The 20586-nt window shown below is 39.2% G+C and overlaps 1 protein-coding gene across 1 annotated transcript; it reads left to right on the forward strand.

Annotated features, from left to right (window-relative positions):
- The first annotated feature begins 8016 nt into the window (after positions 1–8016).
- On the forward strand, positions 8017–8928 carry LOC103699410. The gene has a single exon (XM_008781430.2). The coding sequence runs from the start codon at positions 8017–8019 to the stop codon at positions 8926–8928; it is 912 nt and encodes a 303-aa protein (XP_008779652.2).
- The last annotated feature ends 11658 nt before the right edge of the window (positions 8929–20586 follow it).

Here is a 20586-nt window from a genome sequence, read left to right on the forward strand (position 1 = left end):
GTGATAAAATCCATAATTAATTACACTTAAACAGGGAGAGTTTGAAGTGAACATTTTAACCTTTCTATATTGCTCATCATAGGGATGGTGCCAATGGGGAGGCTAGTGGTAGTACCCGGCACTATTTGACCCAACTATTCGGTGTAGGGCATATTAGGGACGGCACAAGAGGGAGGCTAGTGGTAGTACCTCGTGCCCCTTCCCAACTCCACCGAATAGGGAGCAAATAGAGTATAGAGCATAAGAAAGTTATAAATGAAAAACAAAGAAAATGAAAGTAGAATTAAGTCAAATTTCTTAATCACTTGAAAACACACTTTAAGGATGAAATCATTGCAAGATTATATTTAAATAGGGGGAGTTTATTTGAAAAGTATTGACTTGGATCCTTGACATGCTTGTTCTTAATATTTTAATGCATGATTTAACACATGAGATGTTTTGCATATGGTATGATGTCTTGATTTATGGGTTCTCAATATTTTGTAATGCTTCATACTTGGACAATTTGATTGAATGTTTGAATTGCTACATAACATCTTTTGTTTGATCCTATTAAAAAAAATTTCAGATTTGTCATTCACAATCATTGTTAAAATCTGAAAGCTAAATAAAATAGATTTATTCACAATCATTGTAGAAAGGAGAAGAGAAGAATATCTCTATTTAGGAAAAATAAATTGATTTTGATCTATCTTTCTACTCGCCTAACTTTGATACATAATGTCCTAATACTTGTTAAAATATCCTTTATTTTGTATCAAAACTCAAAATTAAACACAAAGATTCTGAAAGTGCTTTAATGTTATTGAAATATGTATTTTTCAATCGTAATAATTTAAGATGAGCCACAATGTGAAAGATACATATCTCAAATTATGACTTAAAAGGGCTCTATTGAAAATCTTTATGAAATTCAGAATTTGATTTTGTATAAAAGCTTAAACTCCATATGATTACTAAATAAAATGTTAATGTAAGAAAAACAGAATTTATTTTGATTGCTCCGATACGCATCCGAAACATATCATTTCTTATCTTCAAAGTATACTAATTTTGATTCAAATGATGTGTCTTACGATGATCTTGATTGCAAGTAAATATTTTTAAAATATATGACTTTATTTTAATATTTAAAAATTTATTGAGCTTCATGTATACATCGCTGCAAAACTATGATTAAGAAATTGAGTTCTAAAAATATATATACCTCAATGATCATCTATATGTTTTTTTTTTTTTTTTCGCCTACATTCTTAAAGATTTCCATCAGAATATATATAGAGTGAATGATCTAAAAGCCAGAAATATTTCACCTCACTCAAATGACTCTAAAAGAAAGAAAATGTAAATGCTGTTGAAAGAAACTGAGCGTCAAATGAATCATTTTCTGATTAATATTTCAGTACATTTTCTCAAAGATTAAGAGGAAGCATAACTTGTTCTTGATAGATTAAAAAGGGTGATTGCTATAAATTCTGAATAATTCTTGATCACTCTCCATTCTCGATATCATAGAATTTCAGTTCTATTCACGTTTGTCATTAAAATCTGAAATTCAACAAAAGAAAAGAATGATTAAAGAAGTATGCATCTTTTGAGGGGGAGCTTTAGATATTCAGTATCTTATCCTAAAGTTACTTCAATTTGATGTATACCTTAAATCTTATGGATTGATTTTTATGAACTTCCTTATATTGCAAGACATGCTTTAAATTACCTTGAGATGAGTTCTATAAAAGTTGTCTTATCTCAAACCTTGAGTCTTATGAAAATAAGCTGAAACTTATAGAAAATATATTTCTGAGATTGACAATTTTATTGAACATTATCTTAGGATTCTAAACTCTTAAATGGAATGATCAATTGAGGGGGAGAAAGAAAATTTCAGAAGGAGAGGTCTTATGAAACTTAATCGCATAAATCTATAACTAAAGGAGAGAGAAAGAATACTAAATGAAAAGTGATTCTAATACTCTCCAATATGTATCATCTGAAATTTAAATCTGAAAATCTTTATGATACACCTTGAGGCGTGTTATTTGGTTAGTATATCTCATGCATCACTCTTGAACCAAATTGCAAATCTTAAGAGCCTCTAATTTAATGAAAAAGGAGGAGAATAATGTGTTAAATTTTCTTGAGTATCTCTTAGAAAATCTATTTTTTTTAAACTTCACTAATGAGCTCTAATTGGCTTGCTTTTTAGAACTTTAATTTTGTGCCAATTCATTATTTTATGTATCAAATTGTGCTTATTTTCTAAAGGAATAAAAGAAAGTCTTTAAAAGAGCTCAAAGATGTATCAAAAATTGCATAAACTCATATTTTGGTATTTGTGCCCCAATGCTCTTCTTATCATAAAAGAACTTTGAAGTCATTAAGAATTAATGATCCAACATGATGATATGTTTTTCCAAATATATAAGTTTTGATCTTTTACTCTGAAAATTAATTAAATTGCTCTCATGTTGATAAAATACTTAATAGATTGGGCACACGATCTTAAATGAACAAGCTTTCATACTTAGTGAAGAGAGGTTAGATTTCCACTCATATTTTTCCTTGAATATCATTTGTGGTACTTCTTGAATTAACCTAAGGAAGATTCCACCTACACTTGCTTAGAAAACTATCTGTGGTATCACATTCGATGTGTTCTGCTCTGAAATTATCTTAATTGGCTCTGATCTATGCTCATTAATCTGATCCCAATATTATTGCCTTAAGTTATATGATTCATATCCTTGCAATAATTTAACATTCAAATCAGAGTACAATAAGGGAAAGAAATATTTGAGTGTTCTTATCTTTGTGCTTAATGTTTCCCTATCTTTTTGATGTTGTCAAAAAGGGGGAGAAATATCTAAGTATATGCTATATACTCAGAATGCTTTATTACTTTGAATTGAATACAAATCAGCTTAAAATTTAAATATGTTGATTGTGTTAAGCTGATTAAATCTAAAGCATTATCATGAAGTATGTTTTTTAAATATATATGTTTTCTACTTCATGCAACTTAGCTATGTTTTCTACTTCTAGAAATCAATATCTTTTATATTGCATATACTCCAAGTTTTGTCATCATCAAAAAGGGGGAGATTGATGACCCAAAGATTGATTCATAGATTGATTTTGATGATCACAAAACCTTGAAGTATAGATACTAATGTTTATGTTGCAAGGAGAAAGATATTTATTTTGCAAGGAACATAGCAAGTTGGAAGAACACAAGAAGGCCTCCAAAGCTCTCAAGTTGGAAGAAAGCTACAATTTATTGGCCCAAGCTTAAAGTTCAAAGGATTCAATTTGGAAGAGTAAAATCAAAGAAAAAAAATTCAAAAGAATAGTCTTCGAGTCGACTCCTGAGGATTTCGAGTCGACTCCAATGTTTACCGAGTCGACTCCGGAGAAGTTTGAGTCGACTCCTAGGAGTCACAGGCAGAAAAGTCAGAGAGCAGTTTTCGGGTCTGAGATTCGAGTCGACTCCAGTGGAACGCGAGTCGACTCCGATAGTTGGCAGGTCGACTCCAAAGAAAGCAAGAGTCGACTCTCAGCGGTACATAAAGAAAAAAATCAGAGGGCAGTTTCTGGACTCTGAGATTCGAGTCGACTCCCGCATTGCACGAGTCGACTCCGAGACACCGCGACCCCAAAGAAGACAGAAGACTAATTTGCTGACTCTGAGATTCGAGTCGACTCCCAGACAGCTCGAGTCGACTCCAAGGCAGCACTTCACCAAAGACACAGAAGACTAATTTTCAGAAACTGAGAGCCGAGTCGACTCCAAGGAAGTTCGAGTCGACTCCAAGACTGGACGAGCCAAAAGACAGAGGATCGGGAGTTCGGGCTCTGAGATTCGAGTCGACTCCCAGGACAGTCGAGTCGACTCGAGAGGACAAAATTCAAAATTGGATCCACGGACTTCAGTGGATGAGCCGACTCCGAAATTGCCAAGTCAGCTCCAGAAGTTGGCGAGTCGACTCCAGGTTAAGACGAGTCGACTCCCAGTCGAGGCAAGCACATTAATTCAAATTTGGAACAGTGGCCGAGTCGTCTCCGGTAAAACACGAGCCGACTCCTGCAACAGGCGAGCCGACTCCTGATCGCGCGAGTCGACTCCGATCCCAACGGTAACATTGTCAGGAAATGCAGACTGTGTCCAACGGCTCTTTCTCTTGTCTCTAACGGCTATATTCTTGTTTCCACGCCATCTAAAGCTATAAAAACAAGAAGAGAGCTAGGGGAGAACTTATGGAAGTGGGAGAGATCATTTAGGAAAGAGATTCCAAAGAGATTATAAGGGAAATCTCCCATAAGCACAAAAGGGCCATTCAAAGTAAAATAGAGAGAAGAAGAGCATTCAAGTGAATCCCAAAGCTTCCTCTCCATCCGTGTGCTGCCTCGGTGATCCTCTACTTCATGCCAAATCAGAAGAGGGTCAAGTAAAGAAGAAGCCGAGCTCCTTCATCTTCAAAACTCGTTTGAGGGCTTCTCTTTACTCTATTTGTTTATATTGTCATATTTGCTTGTTTAAGAAGCTTTGTTTTGTTTTATACCTTGTTTTAATATCTTGTAACTTGATTCAATCAAGGGATTGAATCAAGGGGTTAAGGTTTGTTGGTGAGCCAAAGGGAAAACCAACTGTGTAAGGTTTGTTGGTGAGCCAAAGGGAAAACCAACTGTGTTAGGTTTGTTGGTGAGCCGAGGGTAAAACCAACGAGTAGGGTTCGATTGTGATCCCGGAAAAACAATCGGAGTGATTCTAGTCGGTGAGCCTGAGAAAACCGACCGAGTTCGTTGTGCGCTCGTAAAACAACAAGTTGGGTTGTGAGCTTGTAAAACAACCGGCTGTAATCGGTAGGATTATAGTGAAATTCCCAAGAGGTCTTGGGGAGTGGATGTAGGTGCTGGGGTGCACCGAACCACTATACATCTTTGTGTTTGTGATGCCTTATCTCTTGTATTTCATGCCTTCCATTTATGCTTGATTGTGTAATATCTCTAGCTTTGTTTTCTATAGAGTTATAAGTGATTTGCTTAGCTTCCACTCCATTCTTACCATACACATAGATTAAGATTGATCATACAACTATAAGTTAATTTTAGATCAATTGCACCCTAAAGCCATAGTATAATTGCTCTAGCTTAATCTTCCACTGCTTTACTTGTAATTGCCTAGAGCTTAAGTAAATAACATCCTATTATTCTGCTGCAGTCTATTCAAAGTAAAAATTAGGGAACATAATTTTTAGAAAACCCAATTCATCCCCCCCTCTTGGGTTGTCACCTTGGGCAACAAAAAGTGTAACCAGTTTTTTTTTTTCCTGCTATAACGAGCGACTCACACCACTCTAATGTGAATATGTGGCTGGCCTCAAAGAGATGCATTTTTTCACCAAGCTCTAGATATCCTGAAACAGGAGATAGATCCAAACCTCCAGGTCACCTTCCAACAAAATGGTGGCAATTTTCAATATGCACCAAGCATGGCTGAGGCTAGCCCAAGTAGACCTCAACTTCGCTCCAAGAATCAAGATGTCAAAGATTGGGCTTCCACCTGCTGTCACAACTTAGAGTTCGAGCTTGTAATCACAAAGCCCGCACCACTCCTTCCGTCGCCTAGCATAAAAGTTTCATTTGCCCTAAAATCTAAGATAACATTTTGATGTTTCTCACTCATCACCTGCAACTGGGACGATTTGGCCAAACGGATTGCACCATGCAATCATCCCACACCAAGTACGCACCATACAAGAGCAGCCTTATACAAGGCAGTAATTTTAACGCTACTACGTACCATTTATCGAAAAAATATGATTTACTGGCAACACTTGTTAAAGCGAAGTTGTATTGAAAACATAAAAAATATCGTTGATCATATGACTCATCTCATGGACAACAGAATTGAAATGATGAACAATATAAAAGATTATTATGAGGCTCTTGTGAGAAGAAAAAAGGAAAAAATTAGAAGATGAAAGATTAAAAAAAATACTGGACAAATAAGATAGCTTAGCAGATACCAGCAGCACAACTGTAAAAAAAAAAAAAAGTTATCTTTTCAATAAGCAAAGCATGGGCGTTCCATATTGCAATTGAAACGTGGCCAGCAACGTAACTGTAAAAAAGCTTCTGAACATGGAGAGAATAAGGCCCCCATATTGCAATGGAGAAATGGCCAGTAACGAGGTCTCAATTTGTACTGGTGAACCGATTGACCACTAAATCAGAGGCATCTCATGCTTGGTTCATTGTCGAACATACATGTTGGACTTTGGGAGCTGGACATAAACTGGGACGCCCACGATCGGCTGACCCTGTCTAATCCGGATGCTATTCCATAAAGGGATAGTTGCTAACTTGATGGAGCATAGAATACTTGTCACTAGGGATGATGGGGTTTGCTTGCCGCCGTAGAGTCTCTCTCATACCACCTAAGGGGTTGGGCATGCCAAAAGAATTCGTTGGCATGAGTCAAATAGCAGGGGTATGATGTGTGCACAGGCGTGCCACCAGCATCGGATCAGCTAAAAAGATGTTGATTGAAGGAAGGATATAGAGTAATGTAGGTACATGTGACTTTACTTTCAAGAGCTTTCACCACCATCACATCGCCATTCAAAGGAGATGGATCTGAGTAAGGTTAGAGGTTATAGCAATGAGCTAAGTCGTGGAGATTCTAAGTTGCAACTAATCCTAGAATAAAAACTACTGCTAGATTAAGAACTAAGATAAAATAAAATGTACTAATTTGGATTATCGAAGGGTCTTTACAAAGCACATTTTTCACTTTTTTATACTAACAAATAATAACTATCCACTATGATAATTACTACTATATCTAGCCTCCACTTCTAGTAGTTCCAATAACTAAAGCCAGTTATCCTTTTACTATGCATGATTATTGGTGCAATTGCTCCACACTAACTTTCAGAACAATAATCATATCTGTGAGGATTCGTGCGGGCGTGTGTTTAGTCCCACATCGGTTATTCGCTGGGTAGATCTTGGGTACTTATATAGGATCAAGGAATCCAAACAATAACTTCCGGCTAGCCATTTTGGGTGAGGTTCTGGGTTGTTATAAATGGTATCAGAGCCGAGGACGGCTCTTGTCCGATGGTGGGAAGGGTGTGAGGCCCAATAGTCCCACATCGGAAAGACTCGTTCCAGAGCCTGGGCATATGAGGCGGGTGACTCCAAATCCTGCAGACGCGTTTTGGGTGGAAAATAAAACCGGAGAGGGGTGAAGGACGCTTGCGTGAAGCCCCGGAACCGGACAATATCTGGCAGGGGAGCCCCGCGGTCCCCCCTCATGTGGCCCCCACGTGGGCACTGGGTGCCTCACGTGCTCCGCAGAAGCGGGGGCGTGACATTTGGTATCAGAGCTCAGGTTTAAGATCATTAGGGATTGTAACTGAAACAATTATATTGAGCCTAAGTTTTAGGATTCGTAGGATCCGTCAGAAAGGTTGAGAGATGGGTAGGAACCAGATAAGGGGATAATGTCCATTTATTTTATTAACTATTTCGTATTATTCTGTTTGGATGATTTTATAACATTTACATTTTTACTGAATCAGAATGCCGCCTCGCCGTGTCCGTAGCTTGAATCGGATGGTTAGGGGCTCTCGGAGAAGAGCCCCCACTAACCAAGCGGGCGAGGCATCGCATAGCTCAGGGCCCCAGGGTCAATCAACTCCAGAAGCTGCCGCCGGAAATCAAACTCGGGTGCTCGAATTGATCGAGGAGGTCGTCGGGTTAGTACGCCAACAGAGGCAACAACCTCAGCAACCAGTCCAACAGGATATTGCTCCTCCTGAGCAAAGAAGGAGTATAGCAGAATTCAAAAGAATGGCTCCTTCGGCTTTTAAGGGCACCACTAGTCCTCAAGAGGCCGAAGCCTGGATAGATGAAATGGAGAAAGCCTTCAGGGCAATGGAGTGCACCGATGAAGAGAAGGTCAGATTTACCACCTATATGCTTCAGGACCGAGCTCATCATTGGTGGATGTCTGTGGAGCGCACATTGGCACCCGAGCAGGAGGCACTTACCTGGCAGAGATTCCGCACAGCCTTCTACTCCAAGTATTTCCCTTCAAGTCGCCTTAGGGAGCTAGAGAGGGAATTTCTAAATCTGTCTCAAGGAACTATGACCGTGGATGAGTATGAGGCAGAGTTTGACAAGTTAGCTCGGTTTGCTCCCACCCTCGTCATAGATGTAGAGTCCCGGATAAGGAGATTTGAAGAAGGATTGAAGCCTCACTTACGTCGGGGTTTGGCCGCAGTGCACTCAACAAACTATGATGACTTGGTAGATAGGGCCAAGAATATGAAAATTGTCTGGAAGGAAACACAAGATTCAAAAGATAGAATACAAAAGAAGAGGAGCAGAGATGATGATACTCATAGTGGACAGAATTCTAGCAGGACAGCAAAATCTCGTAATAGGTCTGGGCAATCAGAAAAGCAGGGATCTTATGGCGAGACTATCCAACAAGAGAAGCCTAAATGTGAAGCATGTGGAGGCACCCATAAGACAGAACTCTGTAGACGGTTGTCCGGCGCTTGTTTCAAATGTGGACAACAGGATCATAGGATAAAGGAGTGCCCTTATAATCAACAAGTATCACAATCAGATCAGAGGCCCCAAGCTACAGGGACCCAACAAGTACAAGCTTATCCTGTTCCGGTTCAGTCGGCTCAGCCTTCTTCTTCTGAGCAGCGGACAGGGGGGAGACCGCGCACACATGGTCGTATTTACGCACTGACTCAGCAGGATGCTCAGGCACCCAATACTATGGTGTCAGGTACACTACCGGTTGCTTATGTTTATGCTTATATACTGTTTGATTCTGTTGCTACGCATTCCTTGTGTCATCGATATTTGTGCGAAAATATGACTTACCTTGTGTGCCGTTAGAGTATGATTTGCATGTTAACACCCCTACCGGAAGTGGGAGGATTGGTAATCAGGTCTGCAAGACTTGTCCAGTTCAGATAGTAGGTAGAGACTTGCCTACTAATTTGATAATTATATGATGGTACAAATACGACAACTATCTCAAGAGTTAATCATGACCTAGTATACTTGGGAAGCAAGGATAGAATTTTACTTGGATTAAAAAAAAAATATGTTGATGATCTGGGATCATTAAGAAATTTTGGAGAATATTGATCAGAGTTGCGCAGCGAAAGTATGATGGACTGAATCAATTTAAACTGGTCAAAAACATTGATTGTGTTTTGGTAACATGTTATGATGAAAAACTATGTCGTTTAATAATGTAAGATTTTGCTTATCAGGTCAATCTTGATATGATTATGTTATTTCTTGGAAAGACTTTGCTATTTTTGGGTATGCTAAGAGAATAATAATAATAATGATAATTTGAACGTATCATGACTCGGGTTAGTTGATTGTTGACCCAATATGGTCTAATTTGTTAAGTATCTGAATAAACCATGCATTAATTGCTCTCATCTTATGATTTATAAGTTTAAGTTAAAAGCTTTGTGGCATATTGAATCATGGTATCAATACTGTCTTCTTAGACCTGCTTTTGTGATTTGATGCAAATCATTTTTGAGATAAATCGTTGCTATCTAATGATCATTAGTACATGTTCATTTTGTGAATCATATTCTTAGCAATATAATGATTTGACTCTAAAGTTGGTCATTATCCTTTGAGGGATCAGCACACTACCATGATAAGTGTATGAGATCTATTTCATTTCAAGTTCTATCCCAAACACAACTAATTTTAATCAATCCTGTTGTGAATCGATCCTGATCCAACCTCGAGCGAACATGCATCAAGATGATAATTTCAATATGAGATTTTACTCAGTCACTTATCTAGTGTTAATCTTGAAATTTATGATAGTTGATCCAAAGCTATCTATCACACTGATTTTGATCGAGGAGAATGAGATCTTGGATTTATATTACTCAATAGGCTGAGTATTTCTAAATTTGAAAGGCATAGATCTCTTAAATTTCGAGGACGAATTTTTTTTAAGGGGGAGAGAATGTGAGATACGGGCTGAAGTCGGCAGCCCCGGCCGACTTCAGCCCCGTCTTCCTCTTTTGGAAGGGGCCAGAGCAGGGGATCGGAGATGCGATTCCCTCCGGCTTCTTCGGGTGCAGTGAGGGCGGGGCGCCGCGGGCGTTACGCGGTAGCCACGCGGTCATTCCGCGGCCACCCCACGGCCGCACGAGCGGCCGTGGATTTCGCCCCACCGCCGCGATTTTCGCGGCGGAGAACCGTTACGATGGGGCTATAAAGCCCCATCTACTCCTTCCCCTAGGGCATCCCGAGCTCCTCCTCCTCCTCTTCTTCTTGCAGACCTGATAGCATTTATAACAACCCAGAACCTCACCCAAAATGGCTAGCCGGAAGTTATTGTTTGGATTTCTTGATCCTGTATAAGTACCCAAGATCTACCCAGCGAATAACCGATGTGGGACTAAACACACGCCCGCACGAATCCTCACATACTCCCCTCGTTCAAGCCCTGACGTCCTCGTCAGGCTAAGGGTTCAAATCCATTCAAATCTAATCACAAACACCACGATCGGTCCGTGGTCAACCCTAATGGATCTGTGCTGCAGTGTCCCCTAGTCCACATAAGTTATGGGCCGGGTCCGCTCTGATACCATTTATAACAACCCAGAACCTCACCCAAAATGGCTAGCCGGAAGTTATTGTTTGGATTCCTTGATCCTGTATAAGTACCCAAGATCTACCCAGCGAATAACCGATGTGGGACTAAACACACGCCCGCACGAATCCTCACAATATCTTTTTGGCCCTAGTTTGTCCCGGCATAACTCTTGTTGGCCATCTCATATTCTTGGGCCTATAATACGGTCTTCTATATTTGGGAACACTTTCGAGACTGATTTGTTCACCCCGACATATTCATCCTACCAGCTATCTAGGCAATTGCATGTGCCATGACTCAAAATTCTATGCACCTTTATCTGATTCTTCTTAAGAGATATCACATATACGATGACCCTTCGATGTTAGGATCTAGTGTAAACAACAATGCCCCCACATCCTATTAGTCATCGATCAGGTAGGTAATAGAATGTACTAGTGACCACATCTGTTGACATGGGTACAGTATTCAAAAGTTTGAAACACATATGCCTTTTAGAATTTCCATTCTTTCATCATAACTCCTATCGATACGTGCCCCTGCCCTTTAAAGAATGTCTATGTAGCTGAAAAAGATAGCTCACCCTTCAAAGTAAACCACTTCCTAAAAAAATAATGTCAATTAGAATCCTCTTAGAATACAATGATATGCAATGCTAGAACCTTTTTAAAGAGCTCGAGGGGTTTGTCTCCTATCATTGTTTCTAGTAGCTCTTAATCTTCTTGACCTCCACAACAAAATGAGACAAGATACTGCCTCTCTTCATGCCGTTGCTCATGTAAAACAAAAGAAATTATAGTGCTTTAGGGTTCTACAAACAGTAGATTCTCAGGTATTGATCCAACAACCTTTCAATCATTGTCTACTTCAGATCTTCGCTCCCTCAATCTATTTCTTCCATTTTTCTGCACCACCCAAAGGAGACTTTTCTTTCTGAAAAGATGGAATTTAAAACCTCGATCTGGAAAAACTCCAATTACCAGCAATCATGGCCTCTTTGGTGTAACCTTTGGAACTGATGACTTAACCGTGTTTCTCATCAAAAATTATCTGTTTGGAAAAAGAATGGTCTTCCCAACATCTTGGCCTTGTCCCATTCTCTTTCTAGAGCCGATCGACCACTACTTCTTGCTGCTCTATGTTTTTCATCTTCTTCAACCAACACCTTTCTTCTCAACCACGACATGACTAGCCTGAGTCTTTCAGATCTAAGTTTTAAGTTTTCTTTTTTAGCTCAAATTAGTTGGCGGACCATTTAATGTCAACACTCCCATTAACATTATTAATGATGATTTCATCCTTTCTTTGAACAAACATGTCAGTTATAATTACTATGTTTAAGTTCATTGCCATCGCAATAGGCCAATCTCACATCGGAAGTACGTTGCCTTCTTCTTGGTATGGGCATAATGGTCAAGGTATAATGTAGGTTGGCCATTGCCCTTGCTAAAAACCATCCCACAACCCTTACTCTTCTTGTTTTAGCCTATCTCTACCAAGGCTTAGAGGAATCACTTTCAGGCATGGGGATATGGAAGACCACTTTAGACTCTCCAGATCTAGTTGTACGTCTACTTTTCCGAGATCTATCTATCCATGCCTGATGAGACTAATATCATTTCCATTAGTCATGAATGTATTTATTTAGAGAGCTCTATCCTTTTCTTATCAAAATATTTCAGTTTCTTCTATGATGGTCCTTCTCGTAGAGTCATTCACCTTCTGTCTCCTTTCCTTTACTCCTCGAAACCTACTTGGTTGGTATTCTTAGAGCCCCATATGTCCCCAACAGAGACCAGGGCCGTATGACTTTCATGGAGAGATTTCTTAGTTCTCCCAACCTTTTTTCTCGCCAATACGGTTTGATCTAAGATATCCCTTATCCGCCCCTTTACTTTCTTAATGCATATCTTCTTTTTTTTCAAGCTACATTAGATTTCACTAGCAGACTTTCTCTATGAGCAGTTATGCATGGATTACCACTTCATTCCTTTTAATCTCCAACCTAGCATGACCGAAGAATTTCTAAATTGGTGGGATGCTCACATAGCCAATAGTTGGAATGTGCATATCTCTACCATCCTAGGCCATAACAACATCAACACTTCTCTTGACTCAACACCTGCTACACCCTCTGGTTCATAGCTGACTGATGATAAGTTTCCAGCACCTGTAAGCGAGGCTCCAATCTTGATCAAAGGCTAAAGTATCATCTGTTCAACTGAACTACATAGATTTATTTCTGCATAATCATTTCTAACCAACATTCGTCTCTGTAGCTCCAAAGAGGATAAAGGCGGTGGTTCACAAGCCCAAACTTACCTCTCTTCGATGCAGCGGTAGAATAAGATGCCTAATAGTGGTAAGTGAGTTTGAATCTTCTAAGCCAACTATGGTACTGGACATCACCAAGGACTCTGGAGAGTGGTCATTGGATGTTTCTACTGATTCGGTAGATCTACCCTTGGTTGAACCTTCAAAGAGAATTAACTCCTTCGACCGAGTTGACTCCTTCTCAAACTCCACCTTCTACCTATCTCCTAGAGCTACAAATGCCAGGACAACCCTCGCTCCCCATGACCAAAATTGTCGATACTCTTCAGCCTAATTGATTTGGGCCTCTTGTTACTCCAACTCCATCTGAATCTTTGAAAGTACCATTGTCCAGCTCCTTGACTGAATCTTTCTCATAGGACTTTGGCAGTCTCTCTATCCTCCAATCCTTAGCAAGTGCCAGAGCCAGGTTATTAGCCCGATCAGCTAATACTCAAATCAGTCACTCATCATCTAGCACCATTGCAGTAGTGAAGATAGTCAAGAAGTCGCTGCAGTGCATTCTCACCACCCCAATTGATGAACCAATTTCTCCAAAGAATATGGCCAAATTTTTAAATGCAATCTCAATCCTTGAGCATTAGGCCTAGGTAGCTCAAGCTAATGATCTTTATCATACATTGGTTGACTTTTCTGATATTCACCACCTATTGGCCGACATGACCAAAAAAGTAGATGCCATAACCACCCACACAAATGAGCTAGAAGTAAAGGTATCTTCCTTGAAGGAAGAAGTTAAGTTTGCCCTAGACGCATATGTGTTAGTCCAAGATAAACTACGCACCTAGAAGGACAAACTCGCATCCTTTGAGGTACAGTTAATCGACATTGGTTGAGAGATATAACTTCTAGAAAAAGAAAAGGGAGAGTTGGAGCAGAACAAGGAGAAATTTTTGGCCTTGGATGTAAGCTAAGAATAACTAAAAGCCGACAAATCTTTGCTTTCAGATCTCTTTGGCAAGATGGTTGCCTTCGACCTAATGTCCTAGGTTCCCCAGGAGGAGCAGGATAGACTTAAAAAATTTTGAAAGACCTTTATATCAAAATAGAGCATTATTATTTGTATCCGCCTCCTGACTGTACTAAGTGAATATCTTTTTACAAGTATATACATACATACATACATACATACATATATACATACATTCATACATACATACATACATACATACATGCATGCATACATACATACATACATACATACATACATATATATATAATACCACTTTCTGCTTTTAGATTGAATTCATTACTCCTTTAACCTTTCAATGGCTTTATGTGAGGCATTGAAGTCTATGCTACCCATAGTCCACATAAGGAGCTTTGACCATCAAATGATTAGGCTCTATATCTTGTTGGATCTCCATGCATAACTAGGACAGTAATAACCCAGACATAAAACTTCAGTACGCACAAGAACCGAGTGAGATGTAGCTTCTTCCTTTGATATGGTTGCTTCTCAGCCCTTTCGACCATAAAGCCACCACGTTGCCACCATTCTACAAATAGATGGTTGATGCCCTTGACCAAAGTGTACACCCCAGTCTAACATGACCTCTTGTACATGATTTTATATTTTCGACTAAAGATTTCTGAGAACATCATACAATTTTTGGCCATGATTTCTTGACTTGTTGAGATTAAGTCATCAGGTGTAAAGATTTTGGCATTCAAGTCCACGAATTTATAGATCGATTTACCTGCCTCAGTTTTCTAATCAGCCGAGATGACCACAATCTGTGTCACAACATGCTGTGGTTGGAAACTTTGATTTTTATTAATAGAATAAATCTTCTCTACTTGTTCTATTATTATATTTAGAGATACCCTATTAGGCTTTGCCAACGACTTCACCATGATAGTTGCTCAGCATGAGAATATCTCCAACATGTTGCGCTTACATTCCTTTAAACAAGACTGAAGTTGCATAATCACTTCCTGAATAAGATCTACCAGATGGGTCAACATTATCCAACTAGCATCCATTATCTTCTTGGTAGTATTGTGGTAGCTATGCTAGTCCTACCGAGCATGCCACGACACTTGTTTACCACTGTGGAGACTCTCTTGCACCATGTAAGGGAACGAGCACACTAGAGAACTTGTTAGCACAAGTCAGGTGGTAAGAGTATGATGTGTGAGGGGGCATACCACTCGCGTCGGATCAATCAGAAAGATGGTGATCGAAGGAAGAATAGAGAGTAGCATAGGTCTAGGTACCTTAACCTTCAAAGATTTTTGCCACTAGTACACTACTATTTAAAGAAAATGCATTTGGATAGAAATAGAGGTGTAGCATTGGGCTACGGTAGTAGATTTTAAGTTACAACTACTACTAGGTTAAAAACTACTGGTAGATTTAGAACTAAGATAAGATCAAATATATTAATTTGGACTGTCAAAAAGTATAATTTTTACTTATTTATATTAACAAATAATTATTACCTACTTTAATAGTTACTACCACATTTGGCCTCCACTCGTAGTAGTTCCAATAATCGAGGCCAGTAGTCCTTTCATTGTGTGTATTAAGTGGCATAGTTTCTCTGCACCAATTGTCAGGTCGATAATAAATTCTTTCGGCTTTGGTTAGTTCTGATATGACTCTCATTAGCCATCTCTCTATATCCAACCTACAATATAATCTTTTGTATTTGGGAAAACCTTCAAAATGTATTCATCTAGCCCAAACTATTCATCCTACCAATTATCTAGGCAATTGTGCATGCCTTGACTCAATATTCTAAGTAGTCGTATTTGATTCTCCTTTAGAGCCACCACATGTATGATGATCCTTGAATGTTAGGAAGTGGTGTAAACAGAGTTTGACTTCAACTCATTTGCCTGAGGAAATTAGAGTTCTCACCTCTACTAATAGAGATTATACCTTTGATGGCATGTGAGGAATCGGACAAAGATCCAAGAGCCATGCTAAGTGAGTAGCTATATGTAAAAATCTAAGAGGTTCTCCATCATTTCTCTAGGGAGCTATAAGACACTTGCGATGTAGCAAGTGGGTGCTTTCCACTACATGATTGCACTCCTGATGGTGGGATCGAGCAAGTGATCCAACCTGAGATCCTTGATATGTTGTCTTCATGCTTCTGCAAGATATGATCATCCAAATTTATTAATATTTTTTTTGAGCCATATTACGATTGATATTCGTATTGAAGACACGTATTAATTATATATCATTTAGTTAAACGATGCAAGATCATACTATAATTAGTATGTAATTTAGATGATTGTATCCAAACATTGTAAAATTATGTATATGAGATGCGAAACCTATATGCGAGACTTTCCACATGGATCGTTGGATTAGAAATTGAAATAAAGATATTTGAACCAATGAGCACCTCTTCATAAGTGACTATTGATATAGAGACATGATGGTGAAGGGATAGACCTCTTAATAGGACATGATGGTGAAAGGATACACTTCTTCATGAGTGACTATTAATAGGCTATAGATACACAAAATTAGATCACGAGTTACTCACTTCTTTCTATCACCACAACCAGTATTCATACTACTAGTCTCTTCTCTTCTTCCCCTTTACTTATTTTCAAGAAAGTTTGTATTTCCAATCATCTTGTGTGATCACCAATCTAACGACAATCACATAAAGGTTTATTCTCCATCTCCAAGTCAACAGGTATCAGAGTGCCAGGGCTATTTCCTTGTTATGTATCTATCCTTAAATTCCTACATTCGTGGTTATATTGTTGTGTATACTTGATCTTTTTTTTTTTGCCTAGTAGGAGCTAGTGGTAGCGCCTAGGCACCCACTTCATGCTTGATAACAGATCAAAACCCCTTCCACCCTCCACTACGACCCTCAGATATATGATCATCAACGGGTCTAGTAGGTCACTGGCACTTCGCAAATGTGTCAACTGCACCATAGGGACTGGTGGTGGGGTACTGGTAGCTAGTGGGAGGCACCACGAGCAGCCAAAGGCTAGTAATGGGTGCTTCCCTTGTAGAAATCCAGCGAGAATGGGCCGCATTGAACCTAGTTAGCTGAGATCTCACCTTAGAGAGTGCAGATATGGCAATAGAGGAGCTCGAGGATGATGGATGGGTCTTTATCATTGATGGAGAAGAAGGGGAGCAGTGCTTATGCTCGCCAGGCCGTGCATCTCCCTCTTCCTCCTCCTGTTCTTCTTCATTCGCCAGATGGAGGACGCATTGGAGGAATTGGTGGTGGCAAGGACCGCCATCACAGAAGCGACGAAAGCCACCATCCCACCACCACCTTTCTTTCTCTTGTGAATCAGGGTATCAGGTCCCTCAAGAGAACACAAGCCAAAGGAGGAAAAGGGGGTGCATGCATGGGAACATGCAACCCCTACCACCTTTTTCCCAATTTTAATCCTTTTTCCTTTTATAATAAGAAACAAAAAATAAAGAAATTAGAATAAATATTTTAAAAAATTATGATTTTTGATTCTGTGTTCTCCTAAATTCTGTCCTATTTTCTGCGGGTTCCATGCAAATGAACCTGGTTGGAGTGCTGCATATGAATTTTTTTTTATTTATATGGCATACTTAATTGTGCATATTAATTCTAAATATAAAAAATGGATTAATGTAGCATGATAATACTAAGAATAACTATATGCATGTCTGATTATTATAAAGTCTAATTTTCATGAGATGGATGGAGCATGAAACAAATTCATATTTGATTGTAAATGTTCATGGAATATGGTTGGCAATCATGATTAAAATAATTCATACATGTTTGATTGGCTAATTTGTTGTATACTTCAATAAAAATTTTGATTTGAGTAGGAATTCTTGGATTGGTAAGACTCAAGGAAATACATACCCAAAACTTAATTTTTGCACAAATAACAAGATTTAGGATAATTAAACATTTGCGACATAGAAGATGATTAGCAGCATAGCAAATTTTTGATTCTATGCTTTGTACTAGATTATTATCTTTTTAATTTTGTTCTATAGCAAAAAGTGTTCGTTATGTCGGGCTAGTGTTAATCCTGCATTTTTATGCCTCTATATAATTATCTTTGTCCATGGTTACTAAAACTATTCTAACTAAGCTGAACGAGAGTGAAAAACTGAACAGCAAAATTTGACATATGGGTACTAGTTGCTCAATGGCACGGTAAAGAACAATACCGGTAGAGTGTCGTTCCAATCCGTTTTAGATCCTTTTTTACTTCCAAATTTTGAACTAAAGTCAACATATACTTTTCTAATTTCAGTTCAAAATTTAAAAATAAAAAAAGAGTTCAAAATGAAAAATAAAAAGAGTTCTCTCTTGTTCCACTCTTCAATGTTCCAAAATGGAGATGGCTGGAGAGAGAGGGGGGGGAGAGGGAGAAAAGGAGAGAGGAAGAGAGAGAGAGGGCCAGGGAGAGGGAGAGATGAGTGATGCTAGAGATGAGGGCGAGCAAAGGAATGCTCCAAGCGGTCGTGAGTGCCAGGGGGAGGGGGTCTTAAACTATCGAAATAGCGATAGAGGGGGTCTCAAAAAGTCATGAAGATGAAAGGGGTGAGGGGGGCTATAAACCGAGTCGGGGAGGGGGGGCAGGTTTTAATTGATCCGAGCCAGGGGTTAAATGTAAGTGGGGTGAACTTATTTAATAGGTGGTATTATGTCGGTCCCTAATTGGTCTAGTTTAGTACATCCCAGACTGGCCAATTTGGTATGGTTTAACATGACTTGCTGAACAGCGATAATTTTGATATATGGTACTAAAAAGTTTAATAATTTCTTGAAGAGCAAGAGGTTCTACAGACCATCAACTAGACTATTGCTCAATATAGAAGAGATCTTGAAACTTACTAAAATTAAAAAATAAAAACACTATAGCTCGCATCATGTTGCTGAGCAGTGTGCAAGATAATCTCATGTGAGTTTGAGGAATACCTGCTACTCGCGGGATATGGATTGCCTTGAAGGATATAAGGAAGGGATTCTTGAGTATTTTTGCTAAGTTAGGTCGAAACATTCAGCTGTTGATGAACAAACTTTGCTAGAACATTGGTCAGGATGGGATGGCCAGGCCTCGGTTTCCAAGATTAAAGTATTTCCTATGTTGAGCCCACTCAGGTTAGAACTTTTTTTTTTTCCTTCTCTTTCACCTACTGGCCGGCCGGTTTTAAGCAACCTCTTTATTTTCCACTGAGATCCTTGGTCTCCAAGTGGGCTCTCTTGGCCACCCACGACATTGGCTTTTTAGAGAGCTGAAGGTGGCTGGTCACACTGTAATTGATGAGCAATAAGTTCAAGCTGCGATGCAGTCCCTTCTTAATAGCTAGAAGCATATGAAAGTTAAAATAGTGCACAATAAAAATATCAAAACATTTGATGACACAGTGTGCCATTTAGAGCTAGAGGATGAGCGCCTGGAGCAGCTAGGTCCTCTCGTAGAGCTTATGTTGTGGAGTCCAGCTCGTCCAAGGCTCTAGGCTTTAAGCACAAGGGGGCTAAGAGACCTCCCAAAAAAACATAGAGGGACTAGATAGGCGCTTAAGAAGGCCAAAACCACTCAACACAAAAGGGTGAAGTGCAATGGTAAAGGGGAGAAGATCAAGATAAGCTGCTACCATTGCGGTAAGCTGGGTCACTTCGCTTGTTAATGTATTGAGCGGAAGAAGGTATTACCGTACTCCATTTTAGCTCATATGTGGATGGTAGATTTAGGAGCAACAGACCATATAGCTCGAGACCGAGGAGCATTTGTGGAGTACTGCTAGGTTAGATCTGGGACAAGATGGATATGCATGAGAACAATACCAAAGTGGAAGTGATGGACATTGGCACCTGCAAACTGAACTTGCATGGTGGTTGCACCTTGTTCCTTCATGAAGTCTAGTATATGCTTGATGTCCTGCGTAAATTGGTCCCTGTGCCTGTCCTTTTAGGCCTCAGCATCAATTTCCATGACGATAGGGTTGATTTGTATTTGATAACTAACTTCTATGGTTCTGGTTCTTTAACCGATGGCTTTGTGGTCTTGCACATTGATTCTGATTCATTTGGTTATTGTTTTTCTTTAATTACATCTTCTTGCAATTTGAATGTTGGTATAAATGTTTGGCAATGCTAAACTAAGCCATGTTGGGTAAGATAAAATGAGCAGATTAGCTAAAGAAGGCCTATAGGGCCCACTTGCTATAGTTGATCTATCCACTTGTATATATTGCATAGCAAGGAAAAAAAACTAGACACCATTTGACAGAGGAACCAAGGCTAATACTCTATTGCAATTGATCCATCTGATATATATAGCTTGATGAATGTTAGAACGAGACGTGAAGCTTCATATTTCCATCACATTCATAGATGACTACATGCGCCATGATCATGTTTGTCTGGTCTCCCATAAGTTAGAAGCATTGGACTGCATTATATGATACATGAGTTTGATTGAGCTTCAGTTAAACTAAGGAATTGAAGTATTAAGAGCAGACCGAAAGCACAAGTATCTATCTGAGCATTTTTAGAAGCTCGATGATGAAAAAGGCATAGCTAGATAGCTGACTATTTCTAATAGTCTGCAGCAAAATGATATTGCAGAAAGAAGAAATAAAA

Source organism: Phoenix dactylifera, chromosome 14 (assembly GCF_009389715.1).
Source record: "Phoenix dactylifera cultivar Barhee BC4 chromosome 14, palm_55x_up_171113_PBpolish2nd_filt_p, whole genome shotgun sequence".
Lineage (NCBI taxonomy): Eukaryota > Viridiplantae > Streptophyta > Magnoliopsida > Arecales > Arecaceae > Phoenix > Phoenix dactylifera.